Source organism: Arvicanthis niloticus, chromosome 16 (assembly GCF_011762505.2).
Source record: "Arvicanthis niloticus isolate mArvNil1 chromosome 16, mArvNil1.pat.X, whole genome shotgun sequence".
NCBI classification, from domain to species: domain Eukaryota; kingdom Metazoa; phylum Chordata; class Mammalia; order Rodentia; family Muridae; genus Arvicanthis; species Arvicanthis niloticus.
The window spans coordinates 28,067,110-28,092,728 of record NC_047673.1 but is presented as its reverse complement, the minus strand read 5'-3'; the positions used below and the strand labels follow the sequence as shown (position 1 = coordinate 28,092,728).

Here is a 25,619-nt window from a genome sequence, read left to right as displayed (position 1 = left end):
CCACATTTTTCACACCCAACATCACGTTCTATTAAGGAAAGAAGAGATCAAAGGCAATGGAGAGTGGGGCAAGAGGACGATGCTCCCACCCGATGTGAAAATGTTCGTAGTATTAATATTCATCAATGATGGTATTTTCTTGTTTATATGAGTATCTTTCATAAAATCAAAAGGTGGCAACCTGAAACACAGAATCCAATATTTATATTTGTATTCTCCATGTTCAGTACAATGTCTATCATTCTTCAGACAGTGAATGAAGTTTTAATAGTGATTGTGCTTGCACTACCGTCTGCTGGATACTACCACACACTGATCTAGGCACAAGGCTTTGCTTATGCCTTCTTCTTGCATGATGCAGAGTTGACAATAGTCAGTGAATTTTTTTTTAATTCACAGAGTAAACTATAAGCAGTATATGTATTTCCAAAGTAAATATAAAATACAGTGTTTACTGTATGACAAATATAACAGATTGGCCAGTCACCAGTCTCCAACTAGACTCTTCCCACTTTTAAATACTATAATGGTCAATGGTGCTTAATTCTGAAGTATGTATTGCACGCCATGAGATGTTTATGTTAAGAAGAAGTAGTACAAAATGACGCCAACAATAAATTTTAAATCACTTTCTGTCTATACATCCCATGCATTAATATCACAAAAGGTGGCTTTATTCAAGTCACAGTGATTTTCTAGGACATCTACATGACTAGAGGTACCTAGAGTCTCCAGTAACATGAGCACATTGGTGTTTGAACACATGCATTTCAGAAGTAAAAATTCACATGGAAATTCACTCCATAAAATCAACACCCTAGAAATGACCTACACTTTTCCAGACCTTCCATATGAATCCTCAGCAGCTGAGCTCATTTTTAAATAAAACTGCATGAAAGGATTAGGAAAAAATATAACAAAAATATGTAGAAGAGTGCTCTGTAGTTTGATTGATACTTTTAAATAAGACAGCTTGATACAGAATCCCTTAATGAAAGTCAGACCTTATAGAAAGTATTCATCTTATAGTATGGATTTTAGTCAATTCAGATGATTTAGAAAATCAGGCTGGTATGCTCAGATGCAGTGCCAATATTGCAACGCTTCTATTTGCTAATAATTTCTAGGGTCTTAGGCAGAATATTTATTTAATTGTGGATTTAAAATGAATTTAAATAAGAAGTGTGTGTAGAAAGAAGATGGAGATGAAATGTTTTAACACCTACCAGGCCACAGACTATTGAACAGATGTTGAAAATCTAATGATGATCATCAGAATGATAAGTAAGAAATATTTTGTCCAAAAAAATAGACAGAATAGGGTCATAAAATGCCCAAAAAAGCCTGAATCAGAAATTGATGCCAGAGCTACACTATATTGAACCTAACTAATTTATAATCTCTATGTGCTGATAAATCATCTCAGAATTTGTAGGATTACCATCCTTTGACATGATAAGAATACTTAACTGCTTGCCCTGGTTGAATAAAATAAGTTTAAAAAGACCATAAGCTCTTAGGAAAAAAAAAAAAAACCTGTGTATTGATTTTTCAGATTTAGCTCAAAGTTTCTGAGGAGCTCTGAGAACTGCATTTCTCCTTAGGAAAAGAAATAAAGACAGAATTCAGGCTCAACCTAAACATAAATGGGGCTTAGGAATGACACAGTAATACCACTTGGCATTTCTTAAGTTAGCCTGTTCCTTCTACACTGGATAAAAATAAAGAAAAGAAAGCATCTAAGGCAGAACCGCCCTATTACAACCTCAATTTGCCCATGAAAGCAGAAATGTCCTGGCCTGCATCTCAGCATTTTTTCCCACTTTCCATTGCCTCCCACACTATAATGACTTATGCACGGAATTCAGAAGCTTTATATTTTTCTTCTCAGTGCAAGGTGAATGCCAACATGGAAAATGTGATGGCCAATTTCAAAGATGGCCACAGACCTCTGAAGGAACCAGAATATAGCCAGAAGGATATTTGGTCTGACCTGGGTACCAAAATACTAGAGCATCTTTATCCCACCCGTCTTTGTAGGGTAGGACTATTTAGCTTTCAAGCATGTGCTTAGCAGGAATAACTTGGAATTTTTGGTGGAGAGTCAGAGACCTTTTCAAAAGATGGGATTGAAGCCAGCCCAGCAGTTAATCTGGTTTATGACTAAGAGCAACATTATATGCTGGCAGTTCCAGTGCAGAGCAGAAACTGAAAAATGTCTGCTCTTTCAATGGGAGTTTTCATTCACAGTCTAGAGATTTGTTTTCACTGTAGATTGACATTTGGGTTAGTCAATTTTCAAAGGTTGACTTTAACGTGGATAAAACTTGTTTGCTTTAACTGGTTTAAACAGTTCAAGGTAGAAGGATGGAGACCTGGAAAATGCATATACCTTACCTATCTTACATGTGATTTTGTTGCTTGCTTAAATTCATATGGCCCAAATTCTAACAGAAATCTATTAACACCTTTACAAAGAAAGAGAATGAGTGAGACTTGAGCATTTGAAGACCAGTCCTAATTATCTGAGGATGCTCACATCTGTTTTTGATACACTTGAATTCCTTCATGGGATTAGAGTTCATACATGCTAAAGACATGAGGAAAGATGATGAAGCTTAAAATATCACAGTTCTATGGAGACAATAAACTCCCTTGGTTATTCGAGCCTTGGTCTTGGGCGTTTACCTAAATTTAAACATTGACTCACATTCTAGATCAATTGTATTGAACATTTACACACTGTTTTAGACTTTGACAACACTGAAATGATATTAATGATGGCAGAAAATAACTGTATGGATAGAAATATTTGTTCTAAAGCCTTATAATGGAATACATCCTGCTTTCTTATCCATTAATTGCGAGTTACTATGAACTACACTGTATTGGTCTGCTTCTTTGTTACTCTCTGGGGTAGAGAGATCGTGGTCATTGGGACTTGATGGGTGTGAGTTCTTTTACTAATGAGTTCATACACTAATGCATTGCACATGCTGTCTCCATTGCTCAAGTTTTTGCAGGACTGGTTCCCTGGTGGCTTTTGTTTCAATTCAAACCAAGCAGCAACTCAATTTCCTTAATGGCTTTTGTTCACAAAAGTAAATCAGGAAAGCACGCAAAGCCAGAGCAACGAGTTAGTTTTTCCAGTGAATTTTATTAAGCATCACAATCCAAATATTTTCTTAACGGAGCTTAAAATATTTGGGTACTTATATCTTTCTTCATTAATAAACCAGTCCAATTGGTTTTGGAAGTACTGATGAACTTTTACTAAAAATACTAAATGCAAAATTTTCTCTAATATTTGACTGCTTCTAAGAAATAAAACAGGTTAAGGCTATTAAGCAAGAGCTTTGCATTATTTCTTACATCTGCTTCACAGCACAGATTAGATTCTTTGCCATAAAATATAATTATGTGAAAAATGGATCTATAACAGTATACTTTCGATTTTTTTCAGTTGACAACACGGCAGATCACATTCTCTTCCTCGACCCATGAATTTGAAATCTTCTTTCCCCGACTTCCATCTCTTTGAGTGTCATATGGAATACGTCTTCTTGTCTGCTGTTAAACTATGATGACATGTCTGTAGCTATCAGAAAGAGAAGCTGGGAAGAGCATGTGACTCAGCAGACTGAGCAGCCTTTTAATTCTGAAGAGTATGACATAGCATGTCACCACGGACTGGCATCCGACAGCTTGGAGGTAAGGATGGAAAAAGATGCAACCTTAAATGTGGACCATAAAGAGAAGGGTGCCTCTGTACCAGACCACTGTTGTGGGTCAGAGACAAGAGACTTTCCTGGGAGGCCAATGGGTCACCTTTCACAGGAGGTGGATGAGAGTGACAGCCAGGAAAGGGAAGAACAATTTCTATCTCTAGAGGCCAGCACAGAAACACTAGTGCACATTTCTGATGAGGATACTGATTCTGATCCACACCTTACCAATGACTCACAGATTTTAACTCCACAAAGGCATGAGAGAGACAGCCAAGGCAGTGTCAAAGGAGCAGGCTCCTTTATGAAGACATTGTCCACCATGCAAAAGAACCAAGATCCTCATAACACATGGAGGATGGCTTGTGAAGCTGATAGGTCTCCAGCAGAAGAATGTGGAGAAAGGAAAGATGTTGAGGCTATAAGTAAAAGCCTGGAGCTTTGTAAGAATAGAAGTGCAAGTGAAACAAAAGATGTGCCCAATGTAAATACATTCCAGCCTTTGAATGTGGAAGATGACATCACTCCTAAGACACTACTGCTTGATTCTTCGGTACTCATGAAAGATGTCACACCTGAGACACCACTGCTTGATTCTTCAATACTCGTGAAAGACGTCACACCTGAAACACAACTGCTTGATTCTGCAGTAATCGCTCAACAACGCAGGAAACCTGACTTCCCTAAAGATGACCAGGAAAATAATCGACACCATGTAGTAGAAGAAGACTTCTTGGCAGCTCCTTATGCAGACAGAGGACCGCCATTATTAAAAGCAGATTGCGGAAGCTGCCTTCTGCAGCCTCCTTCCTGCCCTGGTGGAATGTCAGCAGAAAATGACCCAGAGAAGAGTGGGTTCTCAGAATATCAAAACAAAAGCACACTCGGGGTCAGTAGGGAAGATGGCATGCAGTGTTTACACTTAAGGGGCCCAGTGACCACCCAGGAGACCATAGACAATCAAGTCAGACTGCGCAAGAGAAAGGTAAGCCTCATCAGATGTAGCTCGTCTGGTTTTTGAAATGTTGTAAATATCTTTATTTTCATAACTTATGGATGGGCTTTGGCTGAAAAGGATGCACAGATGTTCTGTTTGGTTTTGTTGTTTCTACCCTGTCATGTAGCTAGTACAAATTGCAAGACTGTTCATTTGATAAAACCATGAAGCTCTGTGAGAGTTGACGCACAATAGTCTTACAGTTTCACTAACAGCATTGTGATGGTTTGTGGCTCTTTAAAATGCATTAAAATAGCACCCACCATGGCTCACTGTCCTTGGAATTTAGTACTCACCACGGCATTTCTCTGTAGTTCAAGGCCTTCTGAAAAGGGACATGTAATTTTTATAAGAAAAGCAGCCGTGTGTTTAATCTTGTCTCATTTGCTTGGGCTTGTTTTCCTTTCCTTTCAAAGAGCATATTTAGTCCTCAGCAGTCACGTATCTAACGAAAATTAACTTGAGACTGGTGGGGTGGCTCAGAGGTTAGGGACATGTAGTTATCTTCCCAAGGACCAGAGTTCAGTTCTCAGTATCCACATGGAGTGGCTCCCAGTAGCCTGTAATTCCTCTTCCAGGGGACCCCGTGCATGACCCCTGCCTCTGTGGGCCCCTGCACTCCTGTGTATATGCCTCACAGGCAGATACACACACGTACATGGAATTGAAAATAAAATAAATCTTAATTCAAAATAACACTTTCTCTATGAAAAGACACTATGCATGTGCTAATATTACTTTAAATGTAGTACTAGTGCATCTACCATCAGAAGAGGCATCATGATGTCTTTGCCTTGAAAGGGCATGATATAATTATTTTATGATATAATTATTTTATACCAAATTATATATATATATGTATGTATGGATATACATATATATACCAATATAACTATTTTATATCAATTATAATTATTTTATAACCAATAATGATATAATTATTTATACCAATTACTTTATTTACATGATATAATTATTTTATACCAAGGCCTTTTGAATTATACTACAAATTCCCCATAGAAGTCAAAAACAAATACAGAGTTACTCTACATGACTGTGGGTTAGCACTGAACTCTTATTCATGATTTCAGGCTTCCTGTACAATGTTTTTCTAACAACATAGTACTACATAAACTGAAATAACTCTACGGGATAGTTTCTTCTCTGATCACTCTCCCATGGCAGTTGAAGAAATTCTGATGAAACTTTTGTGAAACAGGAGAGCTATTCTTAGTTTTGCTTAACTGGGACCATTCACCCACTTTTGGAGGGGGAACTTTTCCAATTCTCTCTTATTTCCATACACTGTGGTTTTGTTAACAAACTAGATCATTAAACTGGATGTAGTCATTTCAACTACTTGAAATGAACTCAAAGATGTTACAGCAAAAAATCATACATGCTCAGACTATATTCCAACAGAGTATTCTGTGCTTCTGGAAAATACTCTCTTCCTTATGTAAGTTGTACTCAGATGTCAGTCCCCCATGAAGTTATTATGATTGGAATGCTCAGGTCACATTTCCAGAAATTTCCATGTGTCCTACCAAATCTGTTGGAGAGAATGCAATAATGACACAAGGAAATACTAACTGACTTATGACATGGCTCCCTAAAATAAGACAAATCTGGCACAACTGCCTACAGACACATTAAACATTCCTGCAACATATGCTCACGGTTGGACACTGATATCAATATGAAGAATGCAGGAAGGAATCTGCTCTTCAGTATCCTGCTAAGGGCTGCACTTGGAAAGCTATAGTCGCATCTCATTTGCAAGTTCTCATTGAAATGTTCTATTTTAAGCATTTCAACACCCCAACGTGTTGCCGGATTTTTGGTTGAAATGCTTCCTTTGACATTACAGCCTTTGGCATACCTTGGAATGAGTAGACTAAATGCAAACATTTAGGTTCAATATTTGTTATAGAAAAATGTGGTTAAGGCATAAATCATTAGTATTAAAATGGGTAATAACTTTTGTTTTATCTGTTACTAATGAGTGTTAAATAACTATAAATTGAAAATTAGCTTAAATTGTGCCAAAATAATCAATTGTATACATATAAACACATGTGCAGAGATATTCATTGCTTCATGTAACTAAAAACTAAGAGAAACAGTCTAATTTTGATCAACATATATTTAACTATTACAAATTGTATGGATGCTATACAGCCATTAAGGACATGAACGTAATAGAGATAGCATAGTCAGTAAAGGGACTACACAAGCAGAAAGAACCAAATTGGATGTCCCAGAACGCACATAAAAATCTGAGTGTGGCAAGACATCCCTGTAACCCCAGCACTCAAGGTCCAAAAACAGTAGGATCCCTGAGCTTGCTGGACAGCTGGTTTAGCCAAAGGCTAAGCTCCAGGGTCAATGAGAGAAGCTATCTCTGAAACTAAGATTGAGAGTTGTGGCTGGAGAGATTGCTCAATGGTTAAGGACACTGAATGCTTTTGTTCAGGAGACTTGGGTTCAATTCCCAGTACCCACAGGTTATCCTTCAATTATCTTAATTCTAGTTCCAGTGGAACCAATGCTTTTTTCAACCTCCATGGACACCAAACATGTACTTGGTATACATGCATACATGCAGATATAATGCTCACACACAAAATAAGATTGAAATTAGAAGAAAAGTTAAAGATGGAGAGTGACAGAGGAAAGCACTCAGTGTCACTATACTCTGACAATCATATGCACACCAAGAATACATAGATACAAGTGTATACACACATTCAAGCATACACACACATACATATACATACATAAACACATACATGTATACACATATACATGCATGTACATACACATGCATGAACCCCCACACAGACATGCATACTCATACACACATACACATGTACACACAATAAAGTGAAAATCATGGCATCCATCTTCAAAGTTATCCATGATATTGTTCAACTGGAAGAAAATATTGGCAAACTAGTAAGTATATCATATTCTGGCTTAAGTGAAAAAATATATTTGTAGATTTAGAAATTAATAAAACCATTTTTTATTTTAATCATTGTCCTATTTCTGTGTAGAAACATCACAACCAAGGCAATTCTTATGAAAGAAAGCATTTAATTGTGAGCTTGCTTACAGTTTCAGAGATTTAGCCCATTATCATGATGGTAGAAAACAGGCCAGCAGACCAGCAGGCACTAGAGCAGTGGCTCAGGGTTAATGCTGATCCATAGGCAGAGAGAGAGAGAGAGAGATCCTAGGGCTAGCACAGGCTATTGAAACCTTAAAGTGTATCCTCATAGACAAACTTCCTCTAACAAGGACACACCTCCTAATTCTTCTAATCCTTTCAAATAGTGTCATTCCCTGGTGACTGTCTAAACGTTCAAATTTATGAGCCTGTGAGGGCCATTCTTATTCAAACCACCACTCCCTGGCTCCCTGTTACATGCTTATAACAATATCATAATGCAAAACTTTTTGGTTCAACTTCAAAAGTTCCCATAGTCTTTAACAATCTCAATACCGCTCTGGCCCGGATACTGGTGGCTCAAGCAGTCTCCCAGCCGATCTGCTCCCTCTGGAAACTGAGTCCGGAGGCACCCTAGGGAGGGCACGGATCGCAGAGCAGAAGCATACTGAGTAGACGTGCCCAAACTTCCGATGTCCTGGAATTCCATCTGGATTCAGTGAAGACACAGCATCAGAGGCTTATCAACTTACTCTTCCCCCCACCCCTCTTCTAATATCTCAACACCCTTAATCAGCTTGAAAAAGTTAAAGAAGAGTCAGCGCCCCTATTCCCTGGGCTTGGGGACTAATGTGGTTAATAATGGTCTGTCTTTCTAGGGAAAAGTAGTGGTTTTGTTGGAACAGGGAGGATTAGCTAGGACTTATTGCATAGCCATAACCTATTGGTAGAAATCTGTATAATTATTATCAAGATGGAGTTATAATTTCTTAAATGGTACAAAATTTACTTTGATTTCAAATTTAAGGTTTTCATTGGTACGAGCCTCTTATTAATATAAAAGTGAGATGAATATTGATACTCTCATGGGCATTGTGCCTGTATAACACATTTAGGAATACAAGGCCTAGACCCAGTCCTTCATTAACTTTTTTAACTGATTTGGGACGGTTAACCTATGAGTTAAGGAACTATAGCAAATTCATGGCTTTGAGTTTATTGTTAGGAGGTTTCCCATATTTAATTTAGAAATAACTGAGAGGAGTGAACAGACAACAGTCCAGGTTACCTTACATGGATAGTTGGTTTTCAAAACATCAGAAGTCCATATAATTGATGCTACAAATATTTATATATTAATGTCCATTCTGATTAGAGACCTGTCTGCTCCTGACAGCTTCCTGTCATGGATTCTAAGAAGAAATTGAGCATCCTTGGAGTTACTCCAGTTGTGTGGTGACAGCCACTAGGCAAGAATTGCCTCTTTCCATCTACAGACAAATTACTGTCCAGAAAAGGACTCACATGCAGAATAGTCAACTGATTATATCTACCTAGACAGAGTAATCAGCCCTTAATAATCCTGCATCACTAAGGTCTGTCAGATGACTCTGGGCCAGAAGGCTGAAGATTTGATGCTCCAACGTTCGGTAGTATAGGGGCTTTTCAGGTATTCAGCAGTCTCTATAAATTGGCTAAGTTTTAGAAGCTATGTTTAGTGCTTCCCATAACTTCAGTTAACTCAGTCATTCTGGATTTCTGACAGGGTTGAAGACCTATAGTCTCATAGCCAATTCTGGCTATTTACTTTGAGAGAAAAGATCTGAGTAGATCAGCTGACATTCATTCTAAAGCAAAAAAAAAAAAAAAAAAAAAAAAAAAAAAAAAAAAAAAAAAAAAAAGAGCCAGGAGCAAGCAAAAGTAAGTGTTTTAGTTAGAAGAGATGACAGAGGTTCTGGTTAGTCAACAAAATGATGGACTGGGTATTAGGACTATCTTGTATCTCACTGGTACAATTAGGAATAAGTATGCTCTAATTGTATTTTGAGAGAAAAGTTTTACTTTAACAGGAAGAGTGATATGTAGGAGGAGCTAAGTGGGAAGGAGTACTGAGAGGAAGAGATGGAGTAAGGAGAGGAGATGAAGAAGAGGAAAAGCTAGGTGATGAGAGAGAGAAAGAGAGAGGGGGCATGGAGGCAGATGTTCACATGTCTCCACCAGTCAAAGATAGTTTTTATATCTAGGTTGGGTATTGGGTTACGCTTCTGATTGAGCATTACCAAACTTATAAATCCTTTTATTAACATTTTAAAAAAATTGTATAAAAGCAAAAAGGAAAGGGGGGGCATGGGACAGGGGTTTTCTAGGGAGGGGAAATGGGGAAAGGGGATGGCATCTTAAATGTAAATAAAATATAAAATAAAATTTAAAAAAATCTTTTCAAACAAAAAAAAAAAAAGAAAAAAAAAAAAAACAATCTCAGTACCTTAAAATTCCAAAGTTTGAAGTCTCTTCTGAGATTCATGGCAATCCCTTACCTGTAATCCCTGTAAAATAAAAATAAAAAAGAATATCATACACTTCCAACAAACAATGGCACAAAACATATATTACCATTCCAAAAAGAAACAAAGAAAGAATGCACCGTGAGAAGATTCTGGACTGAAGCAAGACCAAAACAAACAAACAATCAAACAGCAAGAAAAACTCCAAATTCTGCATCTCTGTGTGTGATGTCAAAGCATTCTTCAGATGTCCAACTGCTTTCATCTTGTTGGCTGCAGCACACTTTCCTCTCTTGGGCTGGTTTCATACCTGGGCTGCAGCTCTCTTTGACAGTTATTCCAAGACAGGTATCGCCAACATCTCAGAGTCACCCATGAAACCCAGGCTTCCTCTTCATAGCTATGTGCAATGGCCTCTCTGGGCCGTTGTACAGGGATACCTCTGACATATACCTGGCCTTGGTGGTTTTCCTTAGCCTTGGTGAAAAATTCTGCAACCTATTTCTTGCATTCTTGACTCTGAAGCCACAACTATATGGCGAATCTGCTAAATTCTGCTGCTTGATGGGAGTAGAGTTTGGCCCCCTACCCAATTACATTTCGATCAGCTTTCTGTTGCTGATGGTTTCCTTCATTACTTAAGCTTTTCTTTAATTCTTTTTCACAAGTTGGACACTTACGGCAGGGTGAAGGCAGGGGTGTCTTTCCCTGACATCACCATTTCCTTTATTCCATTCACCACCAGGGTTTTCTTTAAATTTTTTGTGTCTTTTTCAAGCTGAACATTTTGTATTTTTTTTGTCCAGCTTGCTCCTTTTCAGGATAGATCTGCATATGAGTGATTATTAATAACCACAGGACACAGTCAATACTAGGCTGCCTTGATATCTACTCTGCCAATCACATTAATCTGAAACTCTTCAATTTAACCTCAGGTGAATTTTTAAGACAAGAACAAAAAAAGCAGCCACACTCCTTGCCAAAATATCGCAAGAATGACCTCCAGGCTCTGAAAATTGTTGTATTGGAACCCCACTGGCCACAGTGTCCTCTCTGTCCATTAAGCCCCACTCAAAATGCCAACTGCTTTTCTAGTCTAAAGTCTCAAAATCCACATTGTGCCAACAATGGGTACAATCAGGATTATCACAGCAATACCCCAGTCCCTTGTACTAGTTCTGTCTTAGTCACTATTCTATTGCTGCGAAGAGATATATGATCAAGTTAACTCATTAAAAAAAAAGCATTTAGGGGGGACTTACTTAACAATTCCTGTGGTTCAGTGAATTATCTTCATGGTGGGGAGCATGGTGGCATGCAAGCTGGCCTTGGAGCAGTAGCTGAGAGCTACATCCTGATATTATATTGACACTATAGTACCTGAGACGAGAGAGAGAGAGAGAGAGAGAGAGAGAGAGAGAGAGAGAGAGAATATGGGGTTGGCTTGGGCTTTTGATACCTAAAATCCCAACCTCAGTGACATTCTCCCTTCAATGAGGCCACATCTCCTAATCTCCCGAATCCTTTCAAATAGTGTCACTCCTTAGTAACTGAGCATTTGAATTCATGAGTCTATGGGTGCAATTATTATTCAGCTCCAGCCTATAAACAGAATAAACTCTGTAACTGAATAGAATATGCTAAATATCTTCTAGCCAGGTACAAGGTGGCATCACATATTAGAATGGAATTCAAGAGATAAAAGAAGAAAATTTTTACTTTGTAGTCTATATATTTCTCATAAATGGTAAACTTATAGGTGAAATGAATACAAGAAAATAAAAGCTAAAATAGTATTATAAACATAAATATTTGAAATATGTCATGTATGCACATTGTAATTATTATCTCATGAAAATGAAATCATTTATAGTTTTTCAAAATAGCAATAAAAATTTTAATTGAAACTTGAATTGTAATGTCAGTGATGCTAGCTAGTTTAAAAGAGAGAAATCTGGAGGAAGGAATGCTGGGCAAGCATCCTATACCTGGCCTTTATTCCCAACCTTTTCTAGTTTTAACTTTATTTTGAGACAAGTCTTTCTGAGCTGTCCCAGGCTAACCTACAAATCACTATGTTGCTTTCAGGCAACATAATCTTTCTAATCTTTCTGCTTAGCCTTCTTGATAGCTGAGATTAGAAATCTGTGCCACTGGGTTTGCTGAGAACAGTGTCTTCAGAGACACAAGTGAGCCATGTTTTCATGTTTGTACAATGTTAGGTGCCCAATACCAGACTATGATAAGCCATCTGTCTAGTTAAAACTATTTCTTAGTCATGGACTAACATGACAAGAGAGATTGGAAACAGGAAATAGGCTGTGAGGCAATCTGAGGCTGAGAACTTCAATCAACTCATTAACTGAATGCCAAATAAGAATACTAAATTCTTCCTGGAATTTTCAAGCATAGATTTTGTTTTTCTTCCACTGGGATATAATGAATGTTCTAAGACGGAAATAAAAACAAATGAAACAAAATCAAACAGTAAAACAAAAGGGACAAAATTCTTCCATCTAAAGGGGATGGCAATACAGGCCTGAAAGTCCCTCCCCACTTCAGAGGCTGATACAGAAGGATGGGAGTTATGAAGGTAAATTTCATTATACAATACATACGGAAGTAGCTTTTGTTATACAATAAGATCCTGTCTCAAGGAACAACACAAAATGAATGATCTCCTGAATATGTTGCCTGGTACTCCTTTGGACATAATGTTCTTTATATCTACATTGTCTCTCTTTGGAACCTATAAAGTTTGGGAGGCACTTATTTTGCATGACTTTTTTTGTCTAGTAATAGTTGTGACAATCCAGGGAAGACAGAAAAACGTATTTCTAAGGAGTCTCCACTACTGAGGACTGTGTAGCATACCCAACCAATGAGCTGTTGAGCTAATAATATGGTTTTGAACTTAAATATGTTAAAATAGTTCATGGAATTAAAATTAAAACCACAAAAACCAAAGCAAAACCAAGAGAATTGTAAGCAGACATTAGTGAATGGGCAACATGGTTGTGTGGCATAGGACAAGTGCCCTTATGGTCTTGGTGAATCCCTGGCCCGAGGCAGCTCCTTCAAAGCAATTCTCAGAGACACATTCCACAGATGTCTGGAGGCGGGAGACAGCCTAAGAAGTGGTCGCTTAAACCAGAAGCTATGTGAAGATGGAAAAGAATAGAGAAAGACTTGAGGTTGGAGGTTTTGGAAAAACTAGTGTGATTTGTCATTGATGGCGGTTTACTAATTAAAGAGTCCCAACTTCCATCTGCTGTAAAAAGCATTTAAGTATTTGCCAAGTTTTTGAATAATATTATAGTTAAAGAAATATATGAATGTGTTTTTAATTAGCACACTTAGATGAGACATAAACTATATATATGACATGACAGGATAAACTCTAGGAAGTATTGCAAAAGTAATAACTGTACGATGACACCAATACCCACTTCCAAGAAACTCCCTCAATGCAAAAATGAGTAAGTCTTGGCTTTGTGATTCTTGGTGTGTATAATGACATATGCCTTTAATCTCAACACTTTATATACTGAGGCAGAAAGACCACTATGGGCTACATTATGAATCCTAAGCCAGCCTGGGCTACAGAGATACCAGGTCTTAAAAAGAGTTGAGCTGGGGAGATAGGTCAGTCAATAAAGTAGTTGCTGCAGAAGTGTATGGACTTGGATTCCTTCCATAGAAACCTAAGTACATTCTCTCAGTGCTGGGATAGGCTGTCTAGCAGCTCACAGGGACTCATATCTAGTCAGCCTAGCACACTCATTCAACTTCAAGTCTGTAAAACACCTTATCTAAAAACAGCAAGGTAGAAACTGGCAAGATAGTTGGGAAAAAGTCTGACAAGCTGAGGTATATATCCCTGTCCTATGTGGCAGAAGGAGAAAAATCAACTACTACCAGTTTTCCTCTGAGTGTCCTGCATGGGTCATGGTACACCTGTGTACACATGTGAACACACACACACACATTTATATATGCAGACATGTAAACTTTAATTTAAATAAGAAAGTAGGCAGTTGGTCAAAAAAGACATCAGAGTGCCTGTAAATGATCTCTAACCTACACACACACACACAGACTCTCACACATATGTGTGCATATGCTTACAGACATACGAACCTACATAAATGCAGACATATTCACATACACATACAGACATAAAAGATGAAGAAAAATACAAGCTAATTATAGGAGCTAATTTTTTAACCTCTAATATTGAGAGGTTAGGCTTGACCATGATCACTATAAGTCAGCAAAATGATGGCTTAAATAATCTCTTTCACTTGTCCATGATGGCTGGGTATCAGCAGGTATGGACAAATATATTGGTTCTATATTTTTCAGGCTGCTTTTATCAATCTTCTTCCTTCTCTTGAATCTTCATCATATTCAGATTGTAAGTACAGGGAAATAATAAAGGCAGGTTATACCTCTGTATACAGAAGAATCTGGAAAATGAACTCATTATTTTGTCTCAGAGTTTGTAGACTAAAATTTAGTTACATCTCTATACTAGGCTATCAGGGGCCTGAGAATTAGAAGCTGTGATATGGAAAAACATGTGCCTAAAACTTTCTATTATCAAGAAAGAATAGGAATATTTAGACTGAGAAATAACCACAGACATATCAAGAAATATCACCTAATATTAATATAGTCCAATACATCACAGTGTAAACAGAATAACGGCTTAAATATGTGTTTCACTGCATTCTACATATATGTGTGGCACTTTAACTTTGTACTACATCATACATTTTCATGTCAGAAAACTATGTCATATATAAAAGTGATATTGATCAAATGGCACAGTAATTTTTATAAAAAAAAAATCTATCCAAGAGCAAAAACACACAACACACACTGTGCTTTAAATGTTTAGTAAAATTTGATATATAAATTAGTTTATATTGATAAAAAGTGAAGTGTTCTGTTATTATTCTATCTTTGTAATATACATAAATTTGGCCAAAGCATATTCATTTCTCAAATCTCATCCTCATTTTCCTCTGTCTCCTGAATATCCCTGTGAGAGATTTTCTGTTATGTAAATGTCACATGGACCAACAAGTGATGGAAAGAGAACAGTGAATTACACAAGTTATGGGATGGACCAAAATATGAAGGTAGCTGCACAAATGAAAAGAGGTGAAAAATTAAGGAAATAATTAAAACCACGAAGATGGTTAAACCAAGATCCGAGCTGAGGTGACAAGATATGTTGAGTGACAGGAAGACCATGACAAGGATTGATATGTGTGAATGAATTTTATCTCAATGGATAAAGGAGCGTGGAAGGGTGTCCAGCAGACAAAGTCATAATAACAGTATGATTTGACACTAATGTCATGCTGGCTTTAATGATGGGTCTGTTGATTGTGTTGCATTCTATCAGTCTTTGTGACTTAAAACCTTCAATGTACTCTAAGTCAAGGATTACAATTGATGAGAAGACATTGGGCTATTGGGTTCAGATGAATAAAATATTCCTTCAAGAATTCTTCACCTGTTGTGTCCAGCTGGTTTTGTGTTTTGTGGGGCTGTGTTAGACCATCAAGCAACTTTGTGCAAATAAACAACTAGAAAGTCAAATAAATTTGCAGCTAGTTGAGGTTCAAATATTTTGGCTTATCACACATTTGATTGTAAAACCAACAATACTAGAAAAACAAGTACATGATAAAAATACTGAATATAGTCTGGTGAACTCAATGTATAATCGATATTTAGCAGAGTGTGGATATATGTACTAAGTTACACCATCTATATCCACAGGGCAGAGGTCCCAATACTACATAACATACAGTTCCTTAAATCCCTGGGGAAAGTTCAAGCATGCCTTCTGTTTGCTACTATACAAGGTGGTCACTGAACATAGGAGAATGAAAGAAATAAGAGAAAGAAAAAGTGGATAAAGACAGATAAAAAGGGAGAGTGGGTCGGGAGAGGAAATAAATGAGGTTAAGCTAAAATGGGAGAGTAAAAGAAACACCGATGCATTGCGTGTTATTCATTCACAAACAAAAGAGAAAAGGGCATTCATTTTCAGAAGGCAGAGCTAGGATTCCATGTCAACACAAAGGCATGGTGACCACTAGCAGAAGTTTACCAAGGACACCAGAACATGAAGCTAATCCCACTAATGACAGAGCAGAGAGAGAGAAATAACATGTCATTCTACACCAGGTCTTCTGATGCCCACAGCCAGCCCTCATAGGCTGCATCTCTCTCAGACTAAGCATAAGACTTCAGTAAACTCACACTCAACATACTCAAATGCCTAGGAGTCTTTTAAAATATGTGTATATTGTCATATAATTATATTATTTGCTCCTTTTCCCCTTTCCTTCACATTGTCCAATATACCTTCTCCCCTTGCTATCTTTCAAACTCATGGCCTTTTCCATTGATTGTTGTCACTAAATATAGTGTTTGTGTGTGTGTGTGTGTGTGTGTGTGTGTGTATTTGTCTGTGTCATATATATGTGTGTATATCATGTGTTTGTATATATGTCATGTGTCATGTCATATATGTCATGTGTTTGTATGATATATGTATGTGTGTCATATGTGTGTGTGTTTTCCTAAATACATAGTATAACTTGCTCAATCTGTATGTTACTTGTGTGTATGTTTTAAGAACTAACTATTTGGTATTGGAATCTTTTTGAATGAAGAAACAGCTTCCAATTTTCACCAGAATTAGTTTTTCCATTATCTTCACATTGTCTCACAATATGATTCTTTCTTAGCATAATACATAGATCCTTCTTATAGTTTTGCCCTATAACAAATAATGGGAAAATTCACTGAATTTGCTTCTAATTCATTGTTGCTCACCACAGAATAAGCTCATTTGAGATAGATATTCAACCTTATGTTTGTAGCATCTACCCAGTTAGAACCTGCCCATAAATGCTAAATCAGGTGAATTTCTTGTGGTTATGATGATTTTTCAAAAAAAAGAGGATATTATCATTGAAATGCCCACACAATAAAAAGCCTGAAGAAATTAAATCAAACACCCAGACTCTGTATCACATTTCTTCTATGGTAATTCTTGGGAGACTGAGGCAGAACAATCATAGATCACATTTTTTAAGCCAACCTCAGGAGACTAAACAGCAAGATCTTGTTCTAAAGACTTAAATAATTGCATGAACAAACAACAGAACAGAAAGAGTTAAGTCAAATGTAGCAAATCATTGATCAAATAGTCTACCCTTTATATCACAATCTTCTCTCTACAGCAGGGCATGAGGAAAGCAGGAAAAGAAAGATACAATGTAAGACCTGGTTCTGAGTACATCTCAAGTTGATCAGAACCCATTAATCACATGACAATATGTGAGATGTGAACATTATTTAGAATATGATTATACTTGCGTCTGGAGAGGAGTGGATAGGGTGGAAATGCAGAATGATAGAAAATCTATTAACATTTATTCATACGCAATATGTATAAAAAGTTGTATATATATACATATATATTATTTTAGCATGAATATACATTCTAAAGTAATATATAGCATACACATATCAACTTCATGTATATATGCATATTTATGTACATGAAGCTGATTCTATTTTGAAGCTTATATATGTATATATCTATGAATGTACACACGTATATTACCACAAAAGTTCATGGCAATATCTATAGTTAATTAAGACATATGCTGAAAGAGAAGCACACAGTTAAGCAGGTTGTGAGGCCACTAGGCTAGGAATTCCACAGTGTTTCCGGCTAATGTCACTTTGAGGAAGCTAGCGATGGTACGGGAAGGATGTATGTGCTGAATACACCAGCAGCAGCCACACAGCAGAGGCCCTCATGTTTCCTTAATACCTGAGTAAAAGTCAAACAGGTCTTCTGCTCGCTAGCATACAAGTTTGTCACTGGATGGTAGAAAGCGTAGTAAGAAAGATGAAGAGGAAGTGGATAAAGAAGGGTGTGTGAGAGCAGAATGGCAGGGAAAGAAACAGAAAGAGAAAGGAAAACGTGTTTAGAGCATTTCAGATCCCAGCAAATTTCTTTGTAATATCTATTGAGAATACCAGAGAAAGTGAGTGCTTTGCTGCCATATGTCACTGGGGAAAATGTTATATATAAATGTCTACGCACGCATACATGTACCTACGTATTCTGAAAGGAAGCAATTAGATCTGAGAGTTTCTTCTTCTGAGTGGTGTCAAAAAAAAAAAAAAAAAAAAAAAAAAAAACCCTAGTTATAATGTGTTATAGGCCTCTGATCTAATGCACGGGCCAAACTGCCAGCTTGTGCTCTTTGTTAATGCAATCGTTAATAAGTTCACATTTATTCGACATCGGCTTTTATTGGAGTGAGAATTAAAATACTTGTATGGTGTTATTTCAGGGAATGAATGGCTGCTTCAGAGCCAACTCCACACTACAGATGATGGTAATAGAGATGTTGATTGTGTTTCCTCCTCGTGGATTTCTGTTACTATAAACCAAGACTAATTTATTAATCTTCTAATACCAAAGAAAACCACCAGATCTTTTGGCTGCCTCCCTGGAAAAAAACGCCAATATCCACAGGAGTTGAAAAAGATCTTGCGTAACCCATGTAGCAGAACCCTGCCACTGTTATCTGGGCACCAGACACAATGGTGCCAAGAGGATGTGCCTGTCTTCTGGCTTGTGTTCCTAGAAAGGACAGCACCCTTCGATGCCCACATCTCTGTCTCTTTCTGAGATAAGCTCAGGAATTTTCATAGAACCAATTAGAATTAGCTAAACAAATAGAAAATGTGCATCTTTCCTCTTTTTTCTCTTTCTCTTCTAGTTTTATATTGGCTTAGGACCCAAACAAGTGATTAACAAACCTCTTGGATTTCAGGTTCCATTTCTTAAGCCAGTGAAAACTTCAGAAAGGTTTATTGCGTTTTATGCGCATTGAAAATTAACAGAGAGGTTTTAGAAATGTTGAATTATTAGCATTACTATTTGATCTAGAAAATGAATAGCTTAGTCTGAGCTTGATTTTTCTTGCCAAGAAAGTCAGCCATGATAAGGGAACGAATCCAACCTAAATCAGGGATGTGATTCAAACTCTGTGATTTATATATATCTGTAAATTTAGGGACAATTGTCTTTCCTTTATGAGACTCTTATGAATATTAAAAGAGTCATAAAATGTGATTGAATAGGTACAGAGGGTAGAGCTAGAATCATTTTTCATTGAAAAATTGAGGTGAAAATCTGGCTGTCAAGTAATTGACGAATTTGCAAAATTATTATGGCTTCCAGTCAGCCAAATGCTAATGTAGCCTGAATTTGCACCATCTATATACCCCAGCACAGTTTTTCATCCAGAAAATTCTGAAGGACCACATGGTCCATGGGAAGCTTCAGCAGCTACCTTGCTCCAGTGCCAGATGTGGAACGCAGTAATTAAGCCAGCAGATGTTGAGGCCAAGCTGCCTGGACTTCTCTCACTTACAACTTGGTGATGTGGCATATCACTTAATCTCTCTGTGCCTCAGCTTTTCTTGTGTATAATATACATAGTGTTGCTCTGTTCCTAAGAAGAGCATATGTGTTCACATATATGAATAGACTTCGTCATTAAGACAGAGCCTTACAGAGAGTAAACACCATGTGCCTATAATTATCATTAGTATCAACAGTGACTTTTTTACTTGCTTTACTAAATTGATCTGGTTACAGATTTGAGAATAAGCTGAAATGTCTGGGAATAACTGAAGGGGGAAAAGCACTTGAGAAAACAAATGTAGACCATCCACATGATCAACATTAGCTATGTAACTTTTTCATTACGCCCTTCAGCCTATTTGCATTTGTCAATTGAGTTCTTACTAAATGCCTCCTCTTTCCCACGACTTTTATATTTTTGCCAGACTTACAGTTGCTCTAACTTAATGGAGTTTACATCTTGTTTATGGTGATATAATGAGTAAATAACTAACTTCAGTCATAAATTATACTGCAATAGTCAATAGACCCAATACTGGAACCTCATACAGTATTATGTGAAATGCCAGTGTAATGATTCTGTGATTCAGCATAACTCCAGATAGAAAGCATGAATAGGTCTGATAAACACTGTTAGGATAGAGTCCCATTCCACATAGGGGATTTCTTTTCATTGTGCCTTACTTGAGCTTTGAAGGGTGCATCCTGGATTTTGTACTTGTAGGACTTGGGGCTAGGGCTGTCTCTGTGCTATTTTAATTGTTCTCAAGAATATCAGTATTAAAAAAAACAGACATAAAGTCTCAGGAAATAATCAAATGTTTCACTGAAACCATGAAGCCATTGACTGAACAAACACTTTTAAATAATAAGGGCTTTTCAACTATTTTACATATGAATATTTTTATAATATTCTAAAGAGGCTGGGGAGACTAGATACCCAAGGCTGGACCTGAAGCAAATAAGCTTCCCCTTTTCAAAGTTAGGTTTTGTAACTAAGTAGTTTTGAAATTCATTAAAAAATAAATAAATAAATCTAGATTTCTATGTAGCAGTGAATCCCAAAGAGGTGCTGACGTTACATTTATGTTAGTTTGCTCACTGGGGGATTCGATTGTAATTGGTTATAAGCAGAACAGTAAAAGCAAATCATGAAAACTTGTTTGGTGATTGGATGTGGTCAGTAGATCTACTAGCCACAAAATAGGATGCCCTGAGGTAGTCATTTCTGCCAGATTTCACACACTCCTGGAGCCCTAAGAGTCACATTGGAACTATGAGTGCTTACTCCAATCATGGGAGTGGCTTAAACCTGTAATTTAAAAGTCTATCAAAGTGAGACAACCGAAAGCCAAAAGAATAACACATAATGGGAAGTCTTCTTTAGAATCACTGGGAGGAAGTCACCCAAGGGTATGTTAATAAGAGTGGAACAGGCAAGAAATGTAAAATTACAATTTTCATCTTAGTGTAAATAAAGACATTTTAAATTAAGAACAGAGCATGGCTTCCTATAGGCTCTGTTCATGCTATGTACTCCTGATGGATAACTGTGTGTACAGTGGACAGAATATGAAAACCCATGGGCTGTATGCCTGTTATGAACACTGGCAGATGTCTATGTTCAGAAAACAGGAATACAATGACTTAACTTTTATACTCTCTTGTGAGAGACCTACACCAAGTGGGAAGTTTGTGGTTTGTAATAAGTGTATAGGCCATGTGTAACAAGCAGTTACGATCTGAGATTTCACATTTGGCTTCTTGCAAAAAAATAAAAAAAGTCTTTTTCAAAACTTGTGATAGATGAGTTGACAAAATATGAAGTTATGACTTACACAAGGATGTTAGTAAGCGGGCTGAATGTGATCTGCTTTACTATGTTTCCCACAGAAGCAAACAGGAAGCATATTCACCTTTGAGCGGACAGGTTCCCTAACACAGGAAGTGGAAAATTGAATCAATATGGCCTAGCAGCACCTACATTTAGAAACATAAGACCTTGCTCTTGTGTACACAGCAGTTATTCTCACAGCATGTGTTTGCCATTATGTAGGTGGTATTTTAATTTTCTCCCCTTTCCTTAAAGATATTCCTTGTATTTTAACTCCATTTTGTTGTAAAGGGTACACTATTTGATGTGTTTTTCATATTCATTACCTATTAAGCAACAGTTTCTTTGACTAGACCGGTGCAAACAGCATCCTCCTAACACATATAAAGTGAAAGAGAATTTTCTTTTCATGGGTCCCTAGAAATGTCACAAATGGAAGGAACTTTAAGCATCCCTTCACTACACTTTAATCGGAATAATGAGCCTGTGTTGACAAGGTCAAGAAACTGTAATTTAGAGCGTTAATAGTGGTGTGTCCTGCTACCAATGCAAAGCTGCAGGCCCCACGTAGAAGATGCTGAGTTGCATATTATTATAGAAAAGCTATAATTTAAAAGTAATCAGAAAGAATTGGCCCACATCAAAATGTAATACAAACCTAATATTAAAGTTTTTTTCCTCTTTGAATGATGAAAGGAAATGTTTTATCCCTCTATTTTAAACAACTGTTCACTGTGTGTAGAAGGAGGGAGAAGATAGCCTTGAAGATTTCACTGTATTTCAGGTATATGTTGACAAAAAAAAAAATTTTTTTTAATTGAAAATGGCAACTAAAGTGTTGTTTGTTTCCCTCAGCTTCTTCTGGCTTCCAATTTATTAATAAAAAAGTTACTCTCTTCTAATGTGTAACTTTCCCCTAAATTCTGTTTATCTGCATTTTCCCTCTACAATGAATATAAACTTTTATCTAAATATTTTTTTCTGTCTACTTAGAACCTACAAAGTACTTTCTCTCAGCTGTCCACAGTGTTTGGATTGAGGCATGATAAGTTTTAAACAAGCTGAATGGTATTTCTAACAAGGTCCACCCTGAGAACAATCACTAAGATTGTTAAGGGACAAAGATTCTTAGCTGGCAGTGCATTTTAATATATTCTCATACAGATTTCTCTTTCATATATATATCAGTGATCACATAAAACACTGAATTTTAATTCCTAAAATGGTTCTTATCCTAGAAATAAAATGCATGCTTAGAACTGTTTGAGTCTATATCAGGCAACATGGAATAGAAAAAAATGTTTTCTATATTAAATACCTCACGGTTATTATATCCCTAAATTTCCAACCTTGACACTGACTGTTTGCTGAAAAGAATTAATGGGCAACAATTGTGTTGCTTCTCGGTAATCAGTTGTTTGTGAAACTTAATTTCTAATGTCTACATAAATCTCTCCACTATTCTGAAATGCCCAGTTTGCTCTGAAAACATTATTCAAAAAGTCAGCACACAGGTCCAGAGAGTCACACACAGGAGCTGCTCCTTGGATTTGAGCCTTTAGTTTTTCTTACTAAAGCAAAATGTTGCACAGACTGTCACTGTAAAGCTGAGCACATGCAAAGTCCCTTGAGATGAGAAAAGTAGGAGAGGGGGCTCCATGTAAGACAGACAGTTACAGCCATAAAGGACTATGATGCTACCTATTTTCATCTTTTGAACCCGTTTTAATGAAAAGAGAGTAATACCAAATAGGACAAGGGCGACACACGAGTTTCCTTTCTAGTGTGAAGATTCAGGGGAGATAAATCAAAGATACAATAGAAGTGTGTTGGCACCACCCAGAGTCATCAGTGATGGAAAGAATCGTGTAAGGTTAGTAAAAGATAGCCCTTGTTGGGTTCCATTTCAAATTCTGAGGAGTTGCACATTTTAAAATTACATTTCTAGTTTTCAAATTATGTGAAGCACCTGCTTCTTAAGAATTGTTAGCACACAAGGAGATGTTCCCTATAAAAGTTACCATCTAAGCCAGCCGAATGATCATGGGAAACTTTCCTCTGTACATCTATCATTGTGTATATCCATGTCAGGGTCCATGGGCACCCAGGTGAAAAGGTGCAGATGTATTTTCTGGCATGTATCACCGTTGGCCTTGAGGGACTGCTTATGTTCATAGTGACATATTTAACTTCTCTCACTATCCAAACTATAGTTTTTCTTCACGGAATTCCATCATCACATTTGTAATACATGCCTTCCCTCCTCCCCTTTTTAGCCAGGGCAGTTGTGAAACTATTTGAAATAAACAGAACCCACTAAGAGCAGGCCAAAACCAACACCTATCTGTCAGCTGTGCAGGCGATTCCTCCTTTTCACTTAGAGAGGAGCTGTAAAGAGCCAAACTGAGTTTGAAGCAGTTCAACTTGAAATTCATGCGTAAATCCAAAAATGAAATCAGTACATATCGAAAATGCTTGCTTCAGAAATCCAAATGTTTACTAAGTGTTGAGAACAGAGCTGTGTGATAGAGCATGTCTGGAGTGTGTACAGAGCTCCAGATTTATTTCCCAGAACCAATTTTTAAGATTTCTAAAGTTGTCTATTAGAGTCATGTTGCTGCGTGTCCATACACACCTGTAGAATGATAAGTGTTATTATAGAAAGTTGAGCTGTAAAACCTAGAAATCTGAAATCCGTGTTGAACTTTAGAAGTGTACCTGTGAGCTGAGCAGGTTTAATGATCGAAGAAATGATCATATCAAATCCCCAGTGCCTATCATATCCATCCCTTTGTTCCTTATCACCACCTTTTCTGTCTTGGGTTCCTGAAACACCTAAACTGGCTTCTACACTTCTAGTGTTGCCCCAGAACACACTGGTATTCGCACTTATAGCCCAGATTACCTTTACACAGTACCTGTTTGGCCTGCTTTCTTCTGTCATTTCACAATCTCAAAATACAAGAAATGGTTTCAAGACTGGTGAAAATCTAGGTAGTGTCCACCATTTTGAAAACTGTGTGTAAGACAAGGTGGATGAAGAAGACAACTAGCATGGAACAGCTTGGAGCTCCTGGCCAAGTTGCCCAGAGTGACCTTCTTCTCCATCAAGGCTTGTGCCTGATGGGCTCTGTGGCTTCCAATGAGTTCAGGATTAAAAGAGAGAATAGGCATTAAGAAAACAAGCAGAACTGCTTAGTAAGTGACTATTTAATGTGTACTAAGAAAGGAAACAGAGAACGGAAGCTAGAAAGGGGTACTTACTGTTAGGTATGATGCGCTAGAGGAAATGTTTATACATAAAAGGAGGAAGCTTTTAGGGTGCTGTCCTCGAACTGAGGACATGGAGTGGTCCTATGGCATAGATGAGGGATCTGAAGACAGCTCTAGCTAAGGAGAGTGTAATGGCTCAGAGGTCAAGAGCACTTGCTGTTATTGTAGAAAACTCAAGTTCATTTTCAAGCACTGACATCAGGTACCTGTACATGTGTGGATATTCATATGTAGACACAGACACACACACACACACACACACACACACACACACACACACTGAAAATAAAAAAACAAAATAATTTTTAAAAATAACTATCTCTAGCTTTTCATCCTTGAAATAGGAGGAAACATTAAATAGTCACTTATTAAAGAGGACACACTATGGGGTGTTCTCTTGTGTCCTTCAGTAGAAACTTCTTGTTTTATGGATGGAACATTTTCAAACCTCTAAGAATACAACATATAAATATTAATATTATTTATACACCCTCTCCTCTGATCTTTCTCCCACTTCTCTGCCACCCTCCCCCTCCCTCTGCAGCATTTTTCTCCTCAGCTCCCTCCACACAGTGTGGTCCCATTACAGCTTCCTAAGAGACTGTTATTTCCCTTAAATGTACATCTAACCCAGCTCTTCATTTTAGTCAGGAGTAAATCATATTCCCTAGTCATTAGAACATGGTTTTTACCAGAAGATTTGCATTTACATAATGAGGACTACCAAAAGATTAAAGATATCAGAATCAAAACCAAACTGAAACTCGGTGGAAACAGGTACAGTGTACAAAGTGCCAAAATCAAAATGACACATCATTGTTCCGCACATTGGCAACCAGAGGACAAACTACA

At 37.3% G+C, this 25,619-nt stretch overlaps 1 protein-coding gene across 2 annotated transcripts in view; it reads left to right on the top strand.

The window, feature by feature from the left end:
* Positions 1 to 25,619, top strand: part of Dlc1 (DLC1 Rho GTPase activating protein) — a 370,246-nt gene that overhangs the window by 10,779 nt on the left and 333,848 nt on the right. For both annotated transcript variants that reach the window (XM_076914035.1, XM_076914037.1), the window contains exon 2: positions 3,464 to 4,710. In XM_076914035.1, coding sequence (XP_076770150.1) covers positions 3,589 to 4,710 — 1,122 coding nt within the window. In that variant the 5' untranslated portion in view covers positions 3,464 to 3,588. The remainder of the gene's footprint in view (positions 1 to 3,463; positions 4,711 to 25,619) is intronic.